The sequence below is a fragment of the Rhipicephalus sanguineus genome, chromosome 5 (assembly GCF_013339695.2).
Source record: "Rhipicephalus sanguineus isolate Rsan-2018 chromosome 5, BIME_Rsan_1.4, whole genome shotgun sequence".
Lineage (NCBI taxonomy): Eukaryota > Metazoa > Arthropoda > Arachnida > Ixodida > Ixodidae > Rhipicephalus > Rhipicephalus sanguineus.
Window position 1 is genome coordinate 26,905,708 of NC_051180.1, and position 19,958 is coordinate 26,925,665.

At 48.1% G+C, this 19,958-nt stretch overlaps 2 protein-coding genes across 9 annotated transcripts in view; one reads left to right on the top strand and one right to left on the bottom strand.

Moving 5' to 3' along the window:
- Positions 1–14,648, bottom strand: part of LOC119393392 (AMP deaminase 2) — a 90,405-nt gene extending 75,757 nt beyond the window's left edge. For 4 of the 8 annotated variants that reach the window (XM_037660378.2, XM_037660375.2, XM_037660382.2 and 1 more), the window contains exon 1: positions 14,304–14,647. In XM_037660378.2, coding sequence (XP_037516306.1) covers positions 14,304–14,424 — 121 coding nt within the window. In that variant the 5' untranslated portion in view covers positions 14,425–14,647. Of the gene's footprint in view, positions 1–14,303 lie in introns of all 8 variants that reach the window. The other 4 variants (XM_037660381.2, XM_037660376.2, XM_049416230.1 and 1 more) reach the window with 2 other exon arrangements.
- Positions 14,649–14,903: 255 nt separating this feature from the next.
- Positions 14,904–15,504, top strand: LOC119393394 (nucleolar protein 16). Its single transcript, XM_037660384.2, has one exon. It carries the CDS (start codon positions 14,993–14,995, stop codon positions 15,494–15,496), a length of 504 nt encoding a protein of 167 aa, XP_037516312.1. The 5' UTR covers positions 14,904–14,992; the 3' UTR covers positions 15,497–15,504.
- Positions 15,505–19,958: the final 4,454 nt, after the last annotated feature.

Consider the following 19,958-nt stretch of genomic DNA (forward strand, 5'->3'; position numbering starts at 1 on the left):
CCAAGGTCCAAGCAAAGAGTCTTGGACTATGGCCAAGTGCGTCAATGACGCAGAAGGCAAGGGATGTCGACAGGCCACCGCCTGATGACCGGAGTGTTCTCTCACTTTTCACCCATTTATCCCTCGAGTGCAGGGTAGCAAACCGGGCGTGCGCCTGGTTAACCTCCCTGCATTTTCTTGCTTCTCTCTCTCTCTCACTCTCTTGCGACTTTAGAGGAATGTGAATAAAATGGCTGTCAGGACGAAAAAAAGAAAAACTGCAAGAACGATTATTAAGAGAAAATAAAGAAGAAAATTAGAAACTTACACGGTCCCTTGTGCACTCCCCTATGACGACTCGAAAGCGCGACGTCCAACGTTCACTATTTAACTGTTACTAATGCTACTTTCGCTAAATAACTCGGTACTGATTCTGCTTTCATTATCATCATCTAGTGGACTATCAGTAATTAACTTTCACTAGGCACGGATTCATGAACATCGTCGGTCAGTAGCGTAGCCAGAAATTCTTTTTTCTGGGGGTTATTCAATCAAACTTTATGCATGTTCGTGTGTGCGTTCGTATGTGCGCGTGTATCAATACACATAGAAAACTGAAAATTTTCGGGGGAAGGGGGGGGGGGGTTGAACCCCCCCCCCCCCCCTGGCTACGCCAGTGTCGTCGGTTCAGTGTGGCTTGACAAAAAAGCGTCGCCGACTCCTTGTCATAGACTTTCCAACTACAAGATTTCTTTATTAACGGACTCGCTACGCAACTCATGGTCAATCCCTCCGGAAAATCCTAGGGAAAGAATGCCTGAGGAACCAGTTTATAGCAACGCCAGCTGAAATTCGTGAGGTTTTAGCGCGTAATAATTGAGCGCAGGAGAAGACGGAAGGGGCTGGTGAGGGTCGAATTAAACGAATCACCACGCTTTCGCGTTCGAAATGAACGAGTTTTCCTTCCACAGCACTGTAGTGCATTCGAATTAAGCAAAAAAATCGAATTAACGGGAGTCGAACGTACTCTGGAGAAAGGGCCACGGACTCTGCGCCACACTCCCGCTGCGTATCGACTTTTCCCGAAGCGACCGAAGACGATAGAGAAGGACACAGGAAACCAGCCAATTTCTTTCCTCGGTATCTCCAGCAAGCAAAGAACTGAATCGTGCGAAGTGGTCATCAACGCAATTGCGCGGCTGCTGCTGCTGCTGCTGGTGCTGCTGGCGACGCCGTTCCCGCTCGCGTGTCGACAGAAGGAGGGCCGTGGAACATCGAGCGATCAGCACGCCATCTCTTCTCTATCGACAGTTCTCGTTTCTTTGGGGCTCCGGCCAGCGCCGAACAACACGCCACGATGCCAGCTACAGCTGCGCAAGTCCCACGCGCCGCACCTGAACGTACACAACTTCATCACAATTCGCAGCTGCTTCATTGAGGGAGGCGCACGTGTCCGAGGCATCGTGTGTCGTATAGAGGGGAGCGCACTGAAGAGACGCAGGCCTAAGATGTCATTACGTCACAGAATACGCGTGCCCTGCTGACCACGAGTAAGCTCTACATAGTTTCCTTCGAGAAAGTCGTTTTCTACAAAGGAAAGAAGAAGATCATGATACCTGTGTCATGCCATGAAAGACAGGATGAACAACATTTAGAATTCGCCGTTTTAACGCTTCGTAAACAACTGAATCATTGAACCGAGATTGAATACAGACGATGTTGTTTTTAAATGCGGATAGTCAACATTAGCCAACATCGGCCAAGAAGAATCATCAATAGCTGGCATTTAGCCAATGTTTGTAATATGCGAGTAAATGCGGTGGTCATTTATTCAGCAATTATCGTCAACGTCATAACCCGGGCCGTCACAGAAAGTAGGCGGAAGACGCCCAGGAAGGCCAATGTGTTAAAAAAAAGTCCCAGTCTCGCCTCAAGGGCGAAGCAATGAATGCAATAGCAAGAAATTGGAATGTCACAGGAAGAACGGCAAGCAGCTAGAAACTTGCTGCGCGCTGCTCAAGCACAAAGGACACAGGAAACAAAAACACAAAAGGCGAGTGCGAACTAACTGTCGACACTTGCAGCGCACTGCTCAAACACTATAGCTTCAACGCAAACTTTGCCGTGAAAGCACAAGACGTAGAAAACTCCCCCTCAAGAGAGAATCGCGCGAGCACGGTCGACCACGCCCTGTATGTGAAAGTACAAGTAGAAGGCGCACATCCCAACTCCAGCGAAACACTAGACAGGAATTGGGGACCCAAGAAACTTGCGAGCCGCAAGGACGCATGCGCAGAACGGATGCCACTAAGGGGCCCTTGCGCTCGCGTTGTCCTAAGACCATGCAGCGCCTTCCTTGGAGCGGCAAACAAAACCGCAGAGAGCACGACCTCAATAAAGACGGCGCTTGGCACTGGCACGAGAAGTCACGGCTCGCGTTCCCTGCAGGCGTCGATTCTGGTCACCAAGATAAAAATTCATTTGGCTCTAGTTGGTACATATTCCTGAGGCTAAAATCACAACGCAAACGCACTTCTTTGTCCTTCTTACGTCTTCTTTACTTCTTTGTCTCTGTACCCATCTGAACATGATTTCATGTCTTCGCGTATCTAATACTTATGTAGCGGCCGTGCTAATACACTATCATCCTTGTTACACGTTTTGGTTTAGAGCTATTGTTGCGTGCGCATTCTTTTGTGCGGTAAGTTTGCCTTGGGTTTATACATGAATTGGCGTACGAAATAATAAAGCAGTTGTTAGTCAGCGCTTGTGTCGTGCGTTTCTTTTTTTTCGTGGGTTCTTGTTCGTTTGCGCTGTAATTTTAGCCTCAGGATTCTGGTCGCGGTGTAACATATATACTGCGATTCTGGTTAAGCCGTCTCGTTTCTTCCATCTTGTGGCATAAGTCTGCAAGAGCCAAAGCGTTCCCACTAGCTCGCGCCACCACGAGCCACGGGACGCTCTTCTTTTTCCTTGGCTGACTGGCCACGAGTGGCGTGGCGCTACAACCCCAAAATGGAAAACTAGTGTGGGTCGCCAGCGATACGACGCAAACGCAGCGTGGGCAGCGATGCAGCATGGCCCGCGTCTCGCATAATTTTAATTTCACCACGTGTGGCGTCCCATGCATTTCACCCAACGCCGCGTGCGTTTGTATTCTGCCGTTAGTATCCTGGAGAACGAATGAGGCATGGCGCAATTGTCTAAGGCAGCAAGCTGCGGAGCGAGGAGTCGCATGTTCGAAACCCCGGTCGAGCGCTTCGGAATTTTTTTCTTCTGAATTTTTAGTTGTGGCTTTTATTATATCTACATACATATACATATCCGGGACATGACGGCGACGACAATAGTCTGCCGAGAGTGTCCATATAATTGCTATCGCAATAAACCGTAAAAAGATAAAAACACTTAAATCCGAACAGCACGAATAAATGCAAGCACGGCAGACGCGCGTGTCACATGCGGCTCTTTATCAAAGGTGCAGCTTCGGGACGAAGGCCCCGTCGGCTATAATTAACGTCAGCTAACCTAAGCGCGATAATGAACAGCCCTTTATACGCCTCATATACTGTTCGCTCTACTCCTCCAGTCTGTGTGAAACGCTACTGTGTACACACGAGACAGAAGCAAAAGAAGCAACAAACTAAATCGTATGAACGTTTAGCAGTACGACGCAATACCAACGCTGAGGCGCCAACGCCGGTTAGCGAAATCGCGTCCCCGAGAGAAAGAGGCGCCTATCAACAGCCGCCTCGTCCACGCTCTCAGCGCGCGACGGCGGCCAAAGCAAGCATGAAACCCCGGAGCCATCTCGCCCGCGCCGCGGTCTGTTGCGCGAAGAGCCAGCCACGGCTACAGCTCGCCCCTACTTTCCTCCCAGTTGCTACAGAGATTGACAAACGGGTACTGACAGGACGAAGCCAGCGAACAGAGAACGGGTCGGTTTTGCACCCCCTGGCAGTCAGCCCGCCGGTGGCCCGCAGACAGCCTTTGCACTTCGGCTCTTAATTCATAACAACGCCCACCCCCTGTTTCCCTATAGCAGCAGCGGTGTCGCAAGTCATGCTCTCCCGCGTCAGCCTCCAATAGAGGCGCCCCGCCAGGTTACGACACGGAGCCCGGGCTCCGTTGCTTCGAGAGCCCGTATGTATACGCATAACGCCGCGGGGAAGCGATTTCCACACGCATCGCCGCAGGAGCCACAGGACAGGGCAGTAGCCGCTGCTCCGTTCTTAATTAACGCTGCCCGCATACAACACTCAAATCAAAATTCGTTCGCGCCTGATCAATCTCCGGCGTGCCACACAATGAAGGTAATTCAGTCTCGCTCGCGACTTTGCGCAGCAGCGTCGGGCCAGCCTCGTCCGAGGCTTGACAAATAGGCGAACAAGTGAGCGAAGGCGTGCCGCGTAGTAATGCAAATGTCTCTCGATAGGTATACGCAAACGAGCAAATAATTTGTGCACACGTATTGCTCCAGTAACGCGCGTGTTTGCCGGAGCTCGCAAAGGACCCTTTTCATAATTGTAAAGCTCGCTTTCTTGCGATGCAGTCAGCGCAACTAGTGGCGGCTAGACACTTACTGCAAACGGCGCGTTCAAGCGTAGCTTGCTTGCGCTGTGACGCGGAAAATGTAGACTCGATCAGCTCTTTTGATATAAGCACGCATAATAGACTAGCCCCAGCCCGTGCAACTATAGGACCTCATCTCCACTTGAAACACGACAGGTAACGCCATTAGTTGGGCGTTGGGCATTTATCACGAGCTGCAGCGCAGGGAAGCGCACTTGAGGATTATGAAAAGGGTCTGTCAGCTTCCACTCCTTCATTTCTTATCAGGAATGTCATTACTATGTATTTGTTTTGTAACGCCCTTATTTAAACAACAAATTACAAACCATGTGCCATTTAGAAGAAATTTATGTTTCAAGGAAGTACGAAGCGGTGAAGTAACGGTGCGTGCACACGAAAGAGTAAATTCTCCGCACGGAGAAACATGCCCACAGTTCTGAATAACACTCCCTGACCGTGGTGCAACAACCATCATTGACCTGCAGCGTCTGTTGAGCAGCAGAAATTTTATTAGCTGACACTACCTTAGCCAGTATAGAAAAGAAACTGAGCAGCAGGAAGGGTACCTCCCGCCTTTCACAATCAAAACGAGAGTGATCCAAAGCGGACAACACGAAAATCAGCGCAAGCACGGACGTCTGTTGCAGTCTAAATCGCAGCTCAGTCAACGATGTGCTTGGCAGAGTCGAGTCGGGTCGGAAAGGCTTTACTCAGTCGAAAAGGCTTTATTGCTGGCAGAGAACTTTGCCTGCAAGAGCCAGCCTCTAACGTAGGAGAGCGCGCGTTCGGCTTCTCCCACGCACACTGTCGCTATGCGCGGAGCCTGCTCGCCAGGAAAGGGGACGACCAGCGTTATATCTAGGAACACTGAAAAATACCGCCGCACAAGCACTCCGTACAGATTGTTAACAAACGCAGCTGAAACGTGCGGTCCCGGTGTTTATCACGAGCTCGGGTCTATCGAAGTGTTGTAGCTTTTGATTTCTCTATCACTAATTTAAGAGATGCGTCCTTCAATGTTCGCGTTTGGTGGCGTTAGCTTAAGTGATATTACGAACACCTAAAGGATAGCGATTCATGCTGCGGCGGGTATCCTCCCTGACTACATGTGCAGACAAAACATGAAGAGAAACTAGTGCAAATGCGGAGACCCTTCGAGGCAGCGTATGCTAACGTTGTTTCGTCATTACAGTTTCTGCGCACTCACGGACCGCCACCTTTTTCACCTCGTAGCCGTGTAAAGATTCAACGTAAAAAAGTGCGCTCGACGAAAACTGATACGAAGGCGGGAGCTGCACTAGAGCGCTCACAGGACGCAAAGCTGACCCTGACAAAAACACACGAGTGTAAAACAACGTTTCTAGGTTTTACGTTCCGACACTAAGACATGACTGTGATGCATGCCCTACTGTGCGACGTGGGATTAGTTTTCACTACCGTGCACATAAATCTAAGTACACGGGAAGTTTTCCTGCAATTCATTACGATCGAAATGCGGCTGCCGCGGTCGGGAATCGAACGCGGGTCCTCGTGCTCTGCAAAGCAACATTATATAGCTGCTAAATCACCACAGAGGGTGAAAGGGTAAGGGTGACGACCTTGGTATAGATCAATGGCGAAAAGTTCACAAAAAGCAGTACCAGCGGCATAACTGAAATTTCTCGACGCGTTTGTACGCTGCGCCTTGTCGTCAATACAGAACTTTACTAAGCCCAGAAAGAAGTTCGTCTTTTCTCCCATTTCACAGACACCTCAAGCTATTCGTGTTCACGAATTCTCCCATACATATATATTGAAATGAACGCGCATGCAGAAGACGAAACACACACGACACACAGGACGGGATCGGCGACCACAATGTGAGCCGTTCTTCCTTACCACGCTCCTGTTAGCTTTTTCATTGACTCGCTGAACACAAGTTTTTGTGTTCGGGAGCACCGCTCCCAAAAGAAAAAAAAAACTGTAATATACAAGCCGAATGGGACAATGCGGTAGCGCACTCGCGTTCTGGATCTTTTTCTTCTTTTTCTACTGCTTTTTTTGTTTTTGTTTTTTGGTCCTTCAGCCACTCGTCGAGTCGTTTCGGCAGAAGCGACGTTGCATTGACCGTCTCAGCGTTATCGCTGTTCGACATTTCGCCGGCGCAGTACAAAAGATGACGCCGGCCTAGCATTGCGAAAGCACGTATGAGTGACCCCCCTCCAGGTACTTGGAAACCTACCAGAACAAAAAAAAAGGGGGGGAGGGGACACGAAATAGTGGCAAAGCGCGAAGGTGTCAACAGAAAAGGAAAAGCAAAGCGATTCGAAGCCCCCGTCGCGTCGCCAACCTCTCAGACATCGCCGCCAAGGTTCTCCGGTCGAGTACCGCGACAGCCTCTATTCATCCCCATCGCGTCGCAGGAGACGCTAACGCACGCACATGCGACTCATACACAAATAGTCTAGAGTGCGGCGCAAAGCGTATATCACAAAGGACAGGTGACGGCGACGAAAATTATAGTAGTGACCTTTATCGCACGCCCAGGGATCGACGCGGCTGGGCCGCGTGTGACGTATAGATAGCGTAACGGCAGTGCACCGCAGAAGTGAAAATGGTGACTGCAATAGATGATTACCTACGCATTGCCTGCGTCTTCGAGCGAGACAGTCAAAGGTCGGAGCGATAGTGAATCGGTCTGTGCGTCTCAAAGTTCAGAAAGAAGCTTTTGCGGCACGGTAAAGAAAAATAAGGGAAAATCGAGCAGGGCAGAAGCAAGGGGGGGGGGGGAGGGTTTACAGTGCGTACGTTAGAGCGATCTTTTATGATAAAAAAAAAAACAGAAAGCTTTACGAAGGTCCGCTGCCCGCGTTTCGCGGCGCTCTGGGGGGTCCACTGGCTTACACAAAATAATGTATAGTTTCGCCGCAATGACAAATAATGTTTTTCTAAACCGTGCGCTCCCTTATGCATTCGCCTAAGACGACTGGAATAATAATAATAATAATAATAATAATAATAATAATAATAATAATAATAATAATAATAATAATAATAATAATAATAATAATAATAACTGGGGCTTAATGTCCCAAAAGCACGATATGATTACTAGGGATGCCGTAGTGGAGGGGTCCAGGAATTTCGACTACCTGGGGTTCTTTAACGTGCACCTACATCTGTACGCGGGCCTCAAGCATTTTCGCCCTCATCGAAAATGCGGCGCGGCCGGGATTCGATCCCGCGACCTTAAGGCCCGAACACACGTACGCGTTGCAGCGCGTCAACGCGTGACTTTTTGACGCGGCGTCGCGCCCTCTCCCTATGGAGAGGGAGGGCGCGCAGCTTCGCGTAGCCGCGCGCCCTCTCTCCCCATAGGTAGAGGGAGCGACGCCGCGTCAAAAAGTCACGCGTTGACGCGCTGCAACGCGTACGTGTGTTCGGGCCTTTAGACGACTCGAAGACGAAAGTCATCTGGTTCTTCTTAGTCGATGTACTGATCCTCCCCCGCCCCCCTTCGAAACATTTCTGCACCAACACAATGTGATCTCGCACTGCATCCAGGATCGGAGGCACTGCAAGCTTTCTACGCCTCCCCTAGCTGGTTTCGTAGCCTTCTTGATCGGCCCACCAAGCGATGATGTCATGTCACGACGTCATCATGTTAGGCGACGTCACGAATTTTGGCGATCTGTGACGTCATCACGTGATGATGATTAATTTTTTGCATCACTCGGGTTGGCGCCGACGGTCAGTTTTCGCGTTTGATGAGGCATTTAAGGTTTTCGCGTTAATAAAACTGACTTATTGAATGAAAACAACGCTGTGGTTATATGAGAGGCGCACTATAGCGCAGGTATCCAGCTGAATTTCTACCGCCTGCGGTTATTTGACCAATACAACTAAATCTATGCAGGTGGGTGTTTGTCGCATTTCATCTATCGGCGTACGTAGCCAGGATCTTTTTTTATATATTTATTTTATGGGGGGGGGGGTTCCCTACCTTTTTTTTTATGTACGTTCGTGCGTGCGCTTGTGTGTGTGCGTGTATATAATACATACAGGCTGAAAGTATATTTCGGAAAGGGTTTGATTCTGCCACAACAACCCCTCTAGCTACGCCTATGATTTCACCATAACCAAAACGCGGTCATTGTTAACCTGAAATCGAACCCGCGACCCCGCGTTCAGCAGTGGAACGCCGCAGCTATCGCGCATCCGCAGCCTGTGCAAATTATATAAAAACCTCTTTCGTGTCAACGAAAAATTATGAGCTCACAATAGCGTAGTGCTGTCTCTATGCCTGTCGGCTGTCATTATTTAGTATGTATGCAACGTGTTTCGACCCGTAGCGTTCTAATCGTGCCAAAATCATGGTGTGATTATGCAGTACGTCGTAGTGGATGGCTCCGGAAATTTCGACCATCTGGTGCTACTTAACGTGCACTGACATCGCAGAGTACACGGGCCTCTAACATTTCGCCTTCATCGAAATGTGACCGCCGCGGCCGGGATCGAACCCGCGACCTTCGGGTCAGCAGCCGAGCACCGTAACTAGTGTACCACCGAGACGAACCCTTGGTGTTATCCAACGTCATACTGTACAAGCGCGACAAGCAGAAATCAAAGCATGAAAACGCTCAGAGTGCGGCGGCAAAACGAAACATGAACACGAGCGATACTTTCATCACAACGAACGACGCATACTTTCGCTGTCCGGAGTTCGGGAATTCGACGGCGTCCACTTACAAAGAGGAGCCGAGACGGATATTCGACCCAGAACAAATATTGGGAACGTTTCGTTCGCATTCGTGCACAAGGCGGTGTTTCCATATATAACCCGCCTGGGAAGCGTATACCAGTGTCAGCGAAAGGAGGGAGAAAAAAGGTAAAATAAACGAAAGAGGCCCGGAAGACCGACAAATCTCCGATCGACGTCAACGGGGCAGTCGGAAGGGGGTGGCGCTTTGCTGAAAAACGCGCTTTGCGTCACGGCAAAGCAGAAGCGTACGGCACGAATAAAACAACAGAGAAAGATTACGCGCGTCATGGGTTTCGTCCGATCGATTCGCATAATACGCCTACCCGGTAACAACTAAATTTGGTAAGAACTAAATTCAGTTCCTCTTACCGACCAATAAAAACGCACGCTTATAAGACGCTATATACAAAGAATATTATTAATTGTTGGGGTTCCACGATCCAAACCCACGATATGATTATGAGGGTCGCCCTATATAGTGGAGGGCTCCGGAAATTTCAACCACCTGGGGTTCTTTAACGTGCGCCTAAATCTAAGTACACGGGCCTCTTGCATTTTGCCTCCATCGAAATGCGGCCGCCAGGGCCGGGATTCGATCCCGCGACCTTCGGGTCAGAAGTCGAGCACCATAACCGCAAGACAACCGTGGTGAGTATCAGCAGCCGCTACAAAGAAGAACTAGGGAAAAAAAAAACCTAGTTGAAAGTATATCCTGTTTAAATAAATGAATAAATAAATAAATAATAAATTCGAGGGTTTCTCACACTATCGCTAAGAGGACCCAAAGGTGATGACATGAGTGGCGAAACCAAACGACCAGTCGGGGATACGACGAGCCGTTTGGCTCTTCGTGCCTAATTTCGTGAATGCCGAGCCTGCTCTGGCGTTGCATGCTACTGAGGCCTACTACACATATCCACTGGGGCCCTGGCTCAGCGTATTCCATAATCAGCGTTTCCGCCTTTCCGTAGTCGTCATTATGCCGAATCATGCAAAAGCCTAATTTTTTTGAGCGTACGGCGCCGCTCCGCGGAAGCTTTCCATAGGGAGCCTATACATGCATGTGCGCGCATCCGTGTCGGAAGCTCCCTAGCTTTCCATGACGTCTGCCGCGCCAGGGGATGGCCGTCTTAGTCTTCTTTATCGCCGAAGTGAGCGCACAGCTCGCGCGCTCACCTCTTTTTTACTGTTTGTTGTTGTTGTTGTACAATTTCGAGTCGACGTCAGCTTTTCGCATCAGACATGTAAGGCTTGCGTCTTAAAAATAATAAATAAACAAGACCTGAAATAAATGAAACCTGAAACTTTTTAACTTTGTATATTCAACCTCAGTTAGCACAATAAGATGCTTTTATCGGACGACACGTGAAGTGATTGTGCTGAGCGTTAGTGTAGTTTTATCTTTTCCTGTCGGCTCGTTCGGTTTATCGGAATTAACTGCGTTATAAATATATGTTTTCCTGAATAAAACATGTAAGTTACTAGTAGCGCGCCATCCTGTGTCCTTCTGTTCAGTGTGTCGCTTTAGTCGCGCCATTTCACACCATATACCTCAATTACGTAACGCGACCTAACCTATAGCCAAACAAACTAATCTAATGTTGGAATGCCGTTGGAAGTACTCGGTTTTGTCGAGACACAACGACCCTGTCTGTTACAGCTTGGAAAGCTGCAGTTCGGCCGTAAAATTTATAACCCGACGTCCGTGGTAAGAGGTCAGTCACTGCGCCGGAGCGCGTCTAGCTGCACGACGAATCCAGGGGCAGAAGAGATGCGCGGAAGAAAGACTCGGTTCCAAAGAATACCGCCGCTATCGCGAAACAGCGAGACGAAAGCACTCTCCGGAAAAAAAAAGAACAAAATAAAGAAACCGAGGCCGACGGAAAACGCGCGGCCAAGGCCAAGGAAGGAAGGTCGCTCTTATCGTGCAGAGGTCGGGCACTCGGCGCATGCGCCAACGTTGCATAATTACAGCGGTCGTTACAAAATAACAGCAAAGTAATAAACGAAACACCACCACTCGATCGGCACAAGCGCGCAAAACCAGACATCTTTAGTTTGGACCCAGCTTGAATCCTTCAGCGATATGGTAATGCATTATATGTAGGGTGTCCAAGCTAACGCTAGCGAACGTATTTGCTTGACTTTCCGGTTATTTTTGCTAACTAGCCGAGTCCTTGATGCACGTGCATAGTATTGTTGCGAAAGTGTACAGATACCCCAACCCTGTATAGGTCTAATAACCGTACATTGTGCGAAATTTTACTTATTTTTTATAAGATTGGGCAGGCCCGCAGCCAGGGATTTTTTCCGGAAGGGGGGGGGGGGCACTTGCTGAAGGCCTTGACTATTTGATGAAAGCACCTATTTTTCGGTAATTATTAACCCCCCCCCTTCCCCTTTTGGCTACGGGTGAGAGCTTAAATAAACCTGCAACAGGGTGGCTACTTGGGCTGGTTGGTATTGCATTCTAAAAGGTCTTAGTGTCTCAGCCAGATAAACCTGGCTAAGACACCCTGTATAAAACAGGCCGCAAGCGGAGGTTCTTAGACCCTGACCGCATACACCGATAGCGCGCGGAAGGCTTTTCATGCCCTGTGTCATCTTTTTTCTTTTTTTTTTCAAAGACCGGCCTCAGTGACCGATTGTAAATGTCCTTTTGAGCTACCACGTGCAGTGCTCTCTCTCCATGCTCTCTTTCTAATGCTCATTTCTTTACCACAAGTGCAGGGCAGCAAATCGGAGACCTCTGAGCCTTGACTCCTCCTTGACATCTCTACAACTCTCACCACACAATATTATGCGCAAAGGGCCTTCTCGATCACATACACGCATGGATCTCGTGTAATGTTCCTGCTCGCGAGCACACAGAGCCTTAGCCCATGCAGCGCTGTGATTCGTGTCATTCGTGTACACAAATGAAGCAACGACACAATGTACTCAAAGAGACATCTTGCGTTACTGACTGACTTGAGTATATACACATATGTTCAAAAGCAACACGAAGGCTAGAGGGATTTCCTGTAGCGATACCGGGAATAACTTTACAATTCAGTGTTTACTAAAACTGTGTGCTTAGCGACAGAGTCGTACGTGCAGCGATCGAAGCGTCGTGGAGAAAGGACCTTGGAGAAGGGAAGCGCGTGTTTTTTATTTTTGTCTACTTGAACACAACTACGGATTCAAAAACAAATAAAAGCACAAACAAATACAAGCAGGATAATCCTGCAGCTGCGAGGTAATAAATTCCAGTGTGTGAACAAGTACTCGTACATGGGCGTTTCGAGTGGATCTGCATTGCAACTCACTGGCTGCCATTCGTAAATTGAAATACATGAACGTGCAGCAACGTAACTAATCGTTATAATTAGTCCATTGGTCCCAGTGCAACTGGTGACGACACTAGATTGTTGCCAGTTGGCTTGTAGCCGAAACCAGTTGCTCTATTGCTGGGGCAAGTTGTCCAGCATCTAGGACCAGTTTGTTTCCAGCTGGATCCAGATGATCCCAATCAATGCCAGTTGAAACCAGTTATAATTTGAAGATACACATTTTCACCTGGAAAGTGTTTGGATTAGTCGATTAAGTAATTCGATTTCTTGTTCAACTAATGTCCGTGACACTTCGGCTAGTCGAGCTTTAAGAACTACAATTATGCTATCTGTCACAGGCGATTTTCACAATACCGCACAAGCTAATCGTTGACATTTGCTGTCACCAGCTAAATAAACAAATGACACACTATATGTATTTGTTTGTGCGTTTTCATCGAGCGGCCCGTGACACAAGATTGCGGCAAAATGTAAGGCAATGCCCAGAGTCCAGATACATAATTATACAAGGCAATAAATTTTGTGTGAGCTTCTGGAGTTACGATTTTACATTTTTCATATGGGTCTATATTTTCCATTTGTCTTGATCGCCGGTGTCTGCACGCGTATGACGTAACTTCGTTCCAATCAAGCCTGCTTCGAGATAAGGCGATCTAAGTGGATTCCGCAGCTCGACATCATTCCGTCAAACATGATCTGAATGATAGTCCATACATTAGGTTACATATGAAGAGCATCTGTGAAAAGTCGCTTTTCATCTACGCCGACAACCGAATGGGACTATTTATATCAGATTAAAAAAAAATGTTGGGCGCAACAATAAAATCTTTCCATGCATTTTTCAATTATGGGAATGTAGATAACTCCGAGGTGATACTGACATATTTGAGCAAAAAATAACAAATAATGAAATTTAGAACGATTAAATGTACATCTCAATGTGTTAATTAAATATTGAGCTGCGAATTAATTGCCGTCACAGTACAGAAACTGGCTCGTTATTCATTATTAATAACTTAACAAGGAGTGTTTTGGGCGTGCATCAAGCCCTACTCTCCGCGCTCTCCGCCCCATGCATTCAATTTACTCGACTGTGTAAAACATAATCCAAGCTAGTTATTAGTTAAATTAGTTACTTGTTATGCCAAACCTTAACCGAAAGATACCACGAATAGCGTACGCATGAGGATGGCTACACCGCATCACGTTTCGTTATGCAGTGATGTAGTACGCGAATGCGCATGACGCAACAAACTACGCCCCGAAGGAGGGTGAGTTGTTGAGAAGTCCACACGCTCGACTAGCACTGTTTACCATTGATTCAGCGTGCAGCGTTAGCACATTAATCAAGCTGGGATAGCGGGCATAACAGCTGGTCCGTTTCAGAACCACTCTGCGGGGAGCCGTTGCCGCTCTAATGCACGGTTACTAAGCTTTTCCTTTGTTTCGGGCGTTTGCTCTGTGACAAATGCCTATCGTTCTTACGGCTGTCTTTCGGCGCACAAGGCAGAAACGTTTTCGCAAAACAAAGATTTTTGCGGGTGTAAGTATTTCTGTCGGAAAGGTGAAAAACTAGCTTTATCCACATGAAGATCCCAGAAACGAAACTGATTAACAAGGTGCATTGGAAACTGGCCGAGTATTCCGTGCCTCGGGGATAACAATTACGGAATCCTCACCTGACAATTTGTCGACGTCGCAGTCGGATTCGGCGTCATTGTCCTGAGTTTGTCCCTTTGAAACCTCCAAGTTACTGACGCTGATCGCTTGCGAAAGCACGTCCGCAGCCGTGTTGTTCATTTCCTCAGTCCGGGTTCTGTCGATTGTTGTCGTACCGCGGCGTTTAACGAAACGTCCATTCAACAACGGAAATGAAAGCGTCGGTAAGAGAGCGGCAGCTTGTCTCAGCCACGCACACAACCTTGCTTCGGCACTATCAAGTGGGGACTGCGACCATCGACGCAATTGACGGTGTAGCTAGCGTAGCGTCAATTTTTCCGATGCAAGAGCCGCACAGCTTCCTCGGATCGCCACGGATCTCTTCCACGGAGACATGCGCTTCAAGCGGCAAGCTGGTGTACTAATTTTGTAAAATAACATTTTTAATACGAGATCTGCGTTTATAATATACTAAAATTATTCAAACTTGTATGCTTCACATTATTTTTAGTGTTTATTATCTTGCAGATACAATAACGCAAACTTAAATACGTCACAAGCGTGGTAGGCGCGTTTGGGTCAGTCGCAGCCGTTGCAATCCAAGACAAGTACGTCATTTGTCCAGATTGTAGTGTCGTGTTAGCGTGTCGCACGTGGTTGCGCTTGTTTTTCGGCAGCCAGTGGGCCGTTTTCCAAGCGGTATCAAATTATGGGAAATGCCAAGAAGACCAAGAGGCGACATCGCCAAACGTACAGCGCCAACCACAAGAAGAAGATGAAAAAGAAGCTGAAGCGCCAAGTGAAGATCAAGAGCACGCTCATAAAACAAGCCTGGGAGGAAAACAAAGGCATTTTCGACAACATGCGTGACATGGGCCTCGCAGCGGACGCAAACAAGGCTATCCCCATGGATGTCGATGCTCAACCGACGACCAAAGGCAAGCGAAAAGCACCCGCTCCGAAGGCGCACGTCGTGGCACAGCTTGAAGCTCATGCCTCTGAACCTAGGCCCAGCACGCTGCGAATGTCCGGCGATGACGTCAAATTCTGCGTCTACATGTTGGAGAAGTACGGCGAGGACTACGCTGCCATGGCCAGAGATCGCAAGAACCACTTCCAAGATACACCTGCCCAGATCAGGCAGAAGATAAACACCTTCAAGAAGATACCCGAGCAGTGGAACGCTTACATGCGGGCTAAAGAGCTCGCATGAGTGATTGGACATGTTGTGTTGCTGTAATACACGTGTTTTAAAGACCAAACCGATTTGTGTTCATTCTCGTCGAGCGGTGGTGCAGCTTATAGCGGCTTTCGTCGCTCTAGGAAACGTCACGTCGTGTGATGTGACAGATGTGACGTGACGATTTTTCGCGGCCGCTACGTCCCCTTTTGGTTTGGGCATGGATTGAAATCGCAGTGGCAGTCATGCTCGAGGCACGTCACATTTTGTTGTTCGCCGTGCTGTGCTTAGCGGCATAGTTAATAAAATAGATGCGGTCTTAGGTTGCGCTCATAGAAGCGCATTTTCATTATTCGCAGAGCAAACCGCTGTACGTCAGAAATAGCATTTTGAGAACTGCTGCGATTCTACATCACTTACTGTGCATTTAAAACATAACCATAGACTGCACAGTATATTTCTGCATTTATGTAGTTATAGGCGTTTCTAAATGAATTACCCGGCTTTAACGCACGTGTTTTGAGCTTTGAGTGCATTGTACTTCACATCTAGTTGATATCTCAGCCTACATTTACATTTTTAAGCGTAAGTGGACCTCTAAAACTACTCCTTTGCTGTAGTTTTACTGTGGGCTCCCAAACAGAGTTCTACAGAACCCACGGTAGCCCTGACTGAAAACAAGTACAACCTCACGTTCCTTTCGTTGAATTTTCATATTGAGCATAACTAACATCTACACTTAAAAAGACCATCATGGCAGCAGTATTCAAGACTTGTTGCTGTGTAATTTGTGGGCCCAAAGTGTCCACGCTTGGAGTCTGATAGTGGACTTGTATGCTCCCTAAACTGAAAGGCTCTTTCAAATCTAGTGGCATGTCAGCTCGCTGACAGATGACAATTGGCCATCTGCGTGTTGTAAGGACGCACAGGGCATGCTCAAGTGTGATCAGTGATAAAGGCAAGCTGATGTCACCGCACAGTTTTCACATGTGAAGGCTGGTTTGATTCAACACTGCATCCTTTGCTCCTTAGCCCATAACTGTTGTAGTCCCTTGTCTCAACTAGTAGGCAACTGCTGCATTTTAAATGCGAAGCATTTCTTAGCGAACCTCTGGCACTTTGAGCGTTTCTATCTACGTATCTATCTATCTATCTATCTATCTATCTATCTATCTATCTATCTAGCCGCCTACGTCTGGGTGCTCTCGTGATCGCCTCCTTAACTTGGTGTAGACCGAAATTAGCATGGGATGGTAAGAGGACTTGACGAATATGACTGTATGGTCATGACATGAATAACGTGAAAATCCTGTCGCGTGCGTCGTCAAACCCTTTCCTCCAGACACGTGTGGCACATACTCGTTTACCACCGACCGCGAGGTACGGGTATGCGCCACAGGTGATTGACAGTTTATATCTACCCAGGAACGGCGAGAACAGACATTAGTAATTTAAATGCGAGAGCGTTAAGAAAAACCGACATCGGCAGCCTTGACCCGACGAATAGAAAGAATAAAAATCAGGATTCAAGCAGGAATCGAACCCAAGCATTCTGCGTGGCAATCAGGTATTCTACCACAAAGCCACGCCAGGTCTACAAACTGGTTTGGAAAAACAGCCTGTGCAGGCGTAATGTCGGTGCAACGTCAGTTGTGGTTGTGGTGCTGAGTATCTAATTTTACAAGAAAGCAATAAGCAATACATATGTAGTCCTACAATACAGGCGTCATATCAGATTAACGTCCGTAATTCCACTGTTGGCTCCGCTTTTAGAACAGCCTAATAAGCATTACATTTGAATTCCCATGATTCAGCAAGCTATATTGAAGCTTTACTCGACCCTGGAGGAATACATTAACGAAAGTTACGTATGATATTCACATCATCGCAGCGTAAAGTGCACTTAGTCCGCCGGAACGACGCAGTGTCCTCTTCATTTCTTATGAGGCTGGGCGATGGACTCATGCTGACCGAGGATGATGACAGATTGATTGACAGCCGCTTTGTAGACAAGGCTACGTAGGTCACATACGCCCAGGTAGCCTACGAATACGACAAGTGCCATCCACTGATGTTGGTCTACGAAGCCATATCCAGGCCTAGCAGCCTCAGCGGGCTAAACCTCACCAACGCGATCGGTGACTACATATTCCGACATGTCGACGGGTCTATATACAGACAATTTGTCGACGAAATGACCGAGGCATCCACGATTTCTAACAGCTGTACTATAACTCATAGACCCCTCGCCACCGCGATCGCGACCGGATCCGATAACAAGTCATGACCAGCGTCTAGTGCTCACTGTTCACGGTGATGATGACCTTGTTCAAGAACTGTTAGGAACCCCTTCCACACATGCACACGGGTTCGTGAAACGTGCGTGCTTTCTGCACGATGAGGGACAAGTATAAGCACTATACATATCGGCTTACCACTTCTGTAGTTGGTAATACCCAGGTTGCCGTTGGCAGCGTTAACGAACTTTAAACAACTGGTTTATAACACATATGCGGCTCTTCAGCTTATATGTGCGCGTATAAGAGAGAAGAAATAGTAGAGAAGGAAAGGCAGGGAGGTTAACCAGTAAAGGACAACCGGTTTGCTACCCTACACATGGGAACAGGGTGGGGGAGATTAAAGATGGACAGGAAAGAGAGAGAGATAAAGATAGAAAGATAGCACATGACACTGCACACACAGAATCAGTCGGTCACTCTTGCGTCGTACGCGACATTTCTGTGACAGCCGCTTATAAAATTTATACAAATCTTTAGCATCATTTCGTAACGTTTAAGTTACGCCACAGTCACCTTCCCGCCGCATGCTTCGCATATTATCGACTTCCACGGTACGTGGGATCTGCCGATTTTTTTACTTAAGAAGCATGGCCCATGGCGCCACAGTATCCTGCAAATGGTGAAGAGTATCCTGAAAAAAAAATTTGCAGTGGCTTAGCTCGGCTATGCCAGGATATACGTAGCGTTAGCAAAGGTTCAGCTGATTATTCTTAGCTTTCCAGATTGTCTAGGATTATTAGCCTTCTTCTGTTCATTCTTTGTACGCTGAACCGCTAATTGCCAGGCAGCTACTTCGGGATCCGATGAGATAAGCTTCTCGGCTCTTCTGTGCCGTTGAGCAGCATTTGCGCTCTCCTTCTCCATGGCGTTACCCACCTGCAAACGCCAGTCAGAGGCAGTGGCCCCAGCGCAGTGTCAGACGGCGACTGCACAGCGAAGGCGAATAGCTGCGCGCGCGCCGGTGCCACTGTGTCTATGGCTACGACGTCACTCCTCTCGAATGCGGCGCAGACCAGCAGCGGCGAGCCGCGTGCAACGGTGGTGGAGTGTGCACGCGCGCCGGCACCAGCGTGTCTGCTGCGCCTACGACGTTACTCCTCCCGAACGCGCAGACCAGCAGCGGCGGTCGGAGAGCGCGTGAGATGCCAGCTCCGGTGACCCAGCTGTGTGACATCACTGATCCTCGCGCATGCCAGCACGGCTCATGACCCTCCACGCGAAATCGGCTCCAGCTAGGCAAGTGTAGCTAATGCTACAAAATGATTAGCTGTCGTCAATCTTCATCTTTCATTTAATAAATTAAGTATGCTCGATCAGTCGCTCCTCAGAGAATTACAATACACGAGTAGTGCAGAAATTTTCAAATTGTATTGAGAATATTGCTTGCCTGAGCTAGTTGGTTTAATATTGTACGAGGGTCTCCAACCAAACGCACTGACAAGGACACAGGAGGAAAGATGACACACAGTTGCTAGTACAGTCTTCCTGTGTCCTTGTTGGTGCATTTGGCAGGAAACCCTGCTCACATTGAAACTGCACGATGCCATGCACGAATGCCGTGCACGAGTGGTGTATGTGCAGAGCAAGAGCAACTTACATGTTTGGCTGATACCTTTTGGCTTCAGTTGTGCTGCTTAATGCTCTCTTCTGAAGTTACTTCACCATAATTGTGTTAGTAAAACGAATGAAGGGGCCAGCGGAAGAAACGCCTTCGCAATCCAGGGTGTACTGTAACAACTGAGTGGTTGATTGTGGCGCCAATCCCAGAACACTGAAGACATAGTGGGCTCGAATCAAGCATTTGACAAAGCAATTCAGTTCTCGTCGATTACATGATTACAGCAAGGTCTGTCGAGTTAAGGAGGTATTCACATGACGTCATCTGCAAGGGGCGCTAGTGTGGCAGCCACCACAGCTGTGGTTGTGCGTGGTATTCATCATAGGACTACATCCAAGGTGCTTGGCTGCGCGTGTTGTTTTGATATCTTTTCTCATGGCATCAGACTGTCGTATGCCGGATCGCTGAACAACTACGGCTATGTTGGCCAGATGTAGGCACTCGCTGGCGCCGCCTGGAAGACGAGCTCAGTGAATATCTCCTATAAGTAACTTTTCTAACACGCTGGTTGTGAGGCCATCCAGAAAAGGTGTCTGTTTTTATGAAATATCTCAGCCAATTGAAAGTGCTTCACTCA

What these genes read in the sequence shown, in the direction of transcription:
- LOC119393394 (XM_037660384.2), top strand. Translation starts at nt 14,993, where the DNA reads ATGGGAAATGCCAAGAAGACCAAGAGGCGACATCGCCAAACGTACAGC.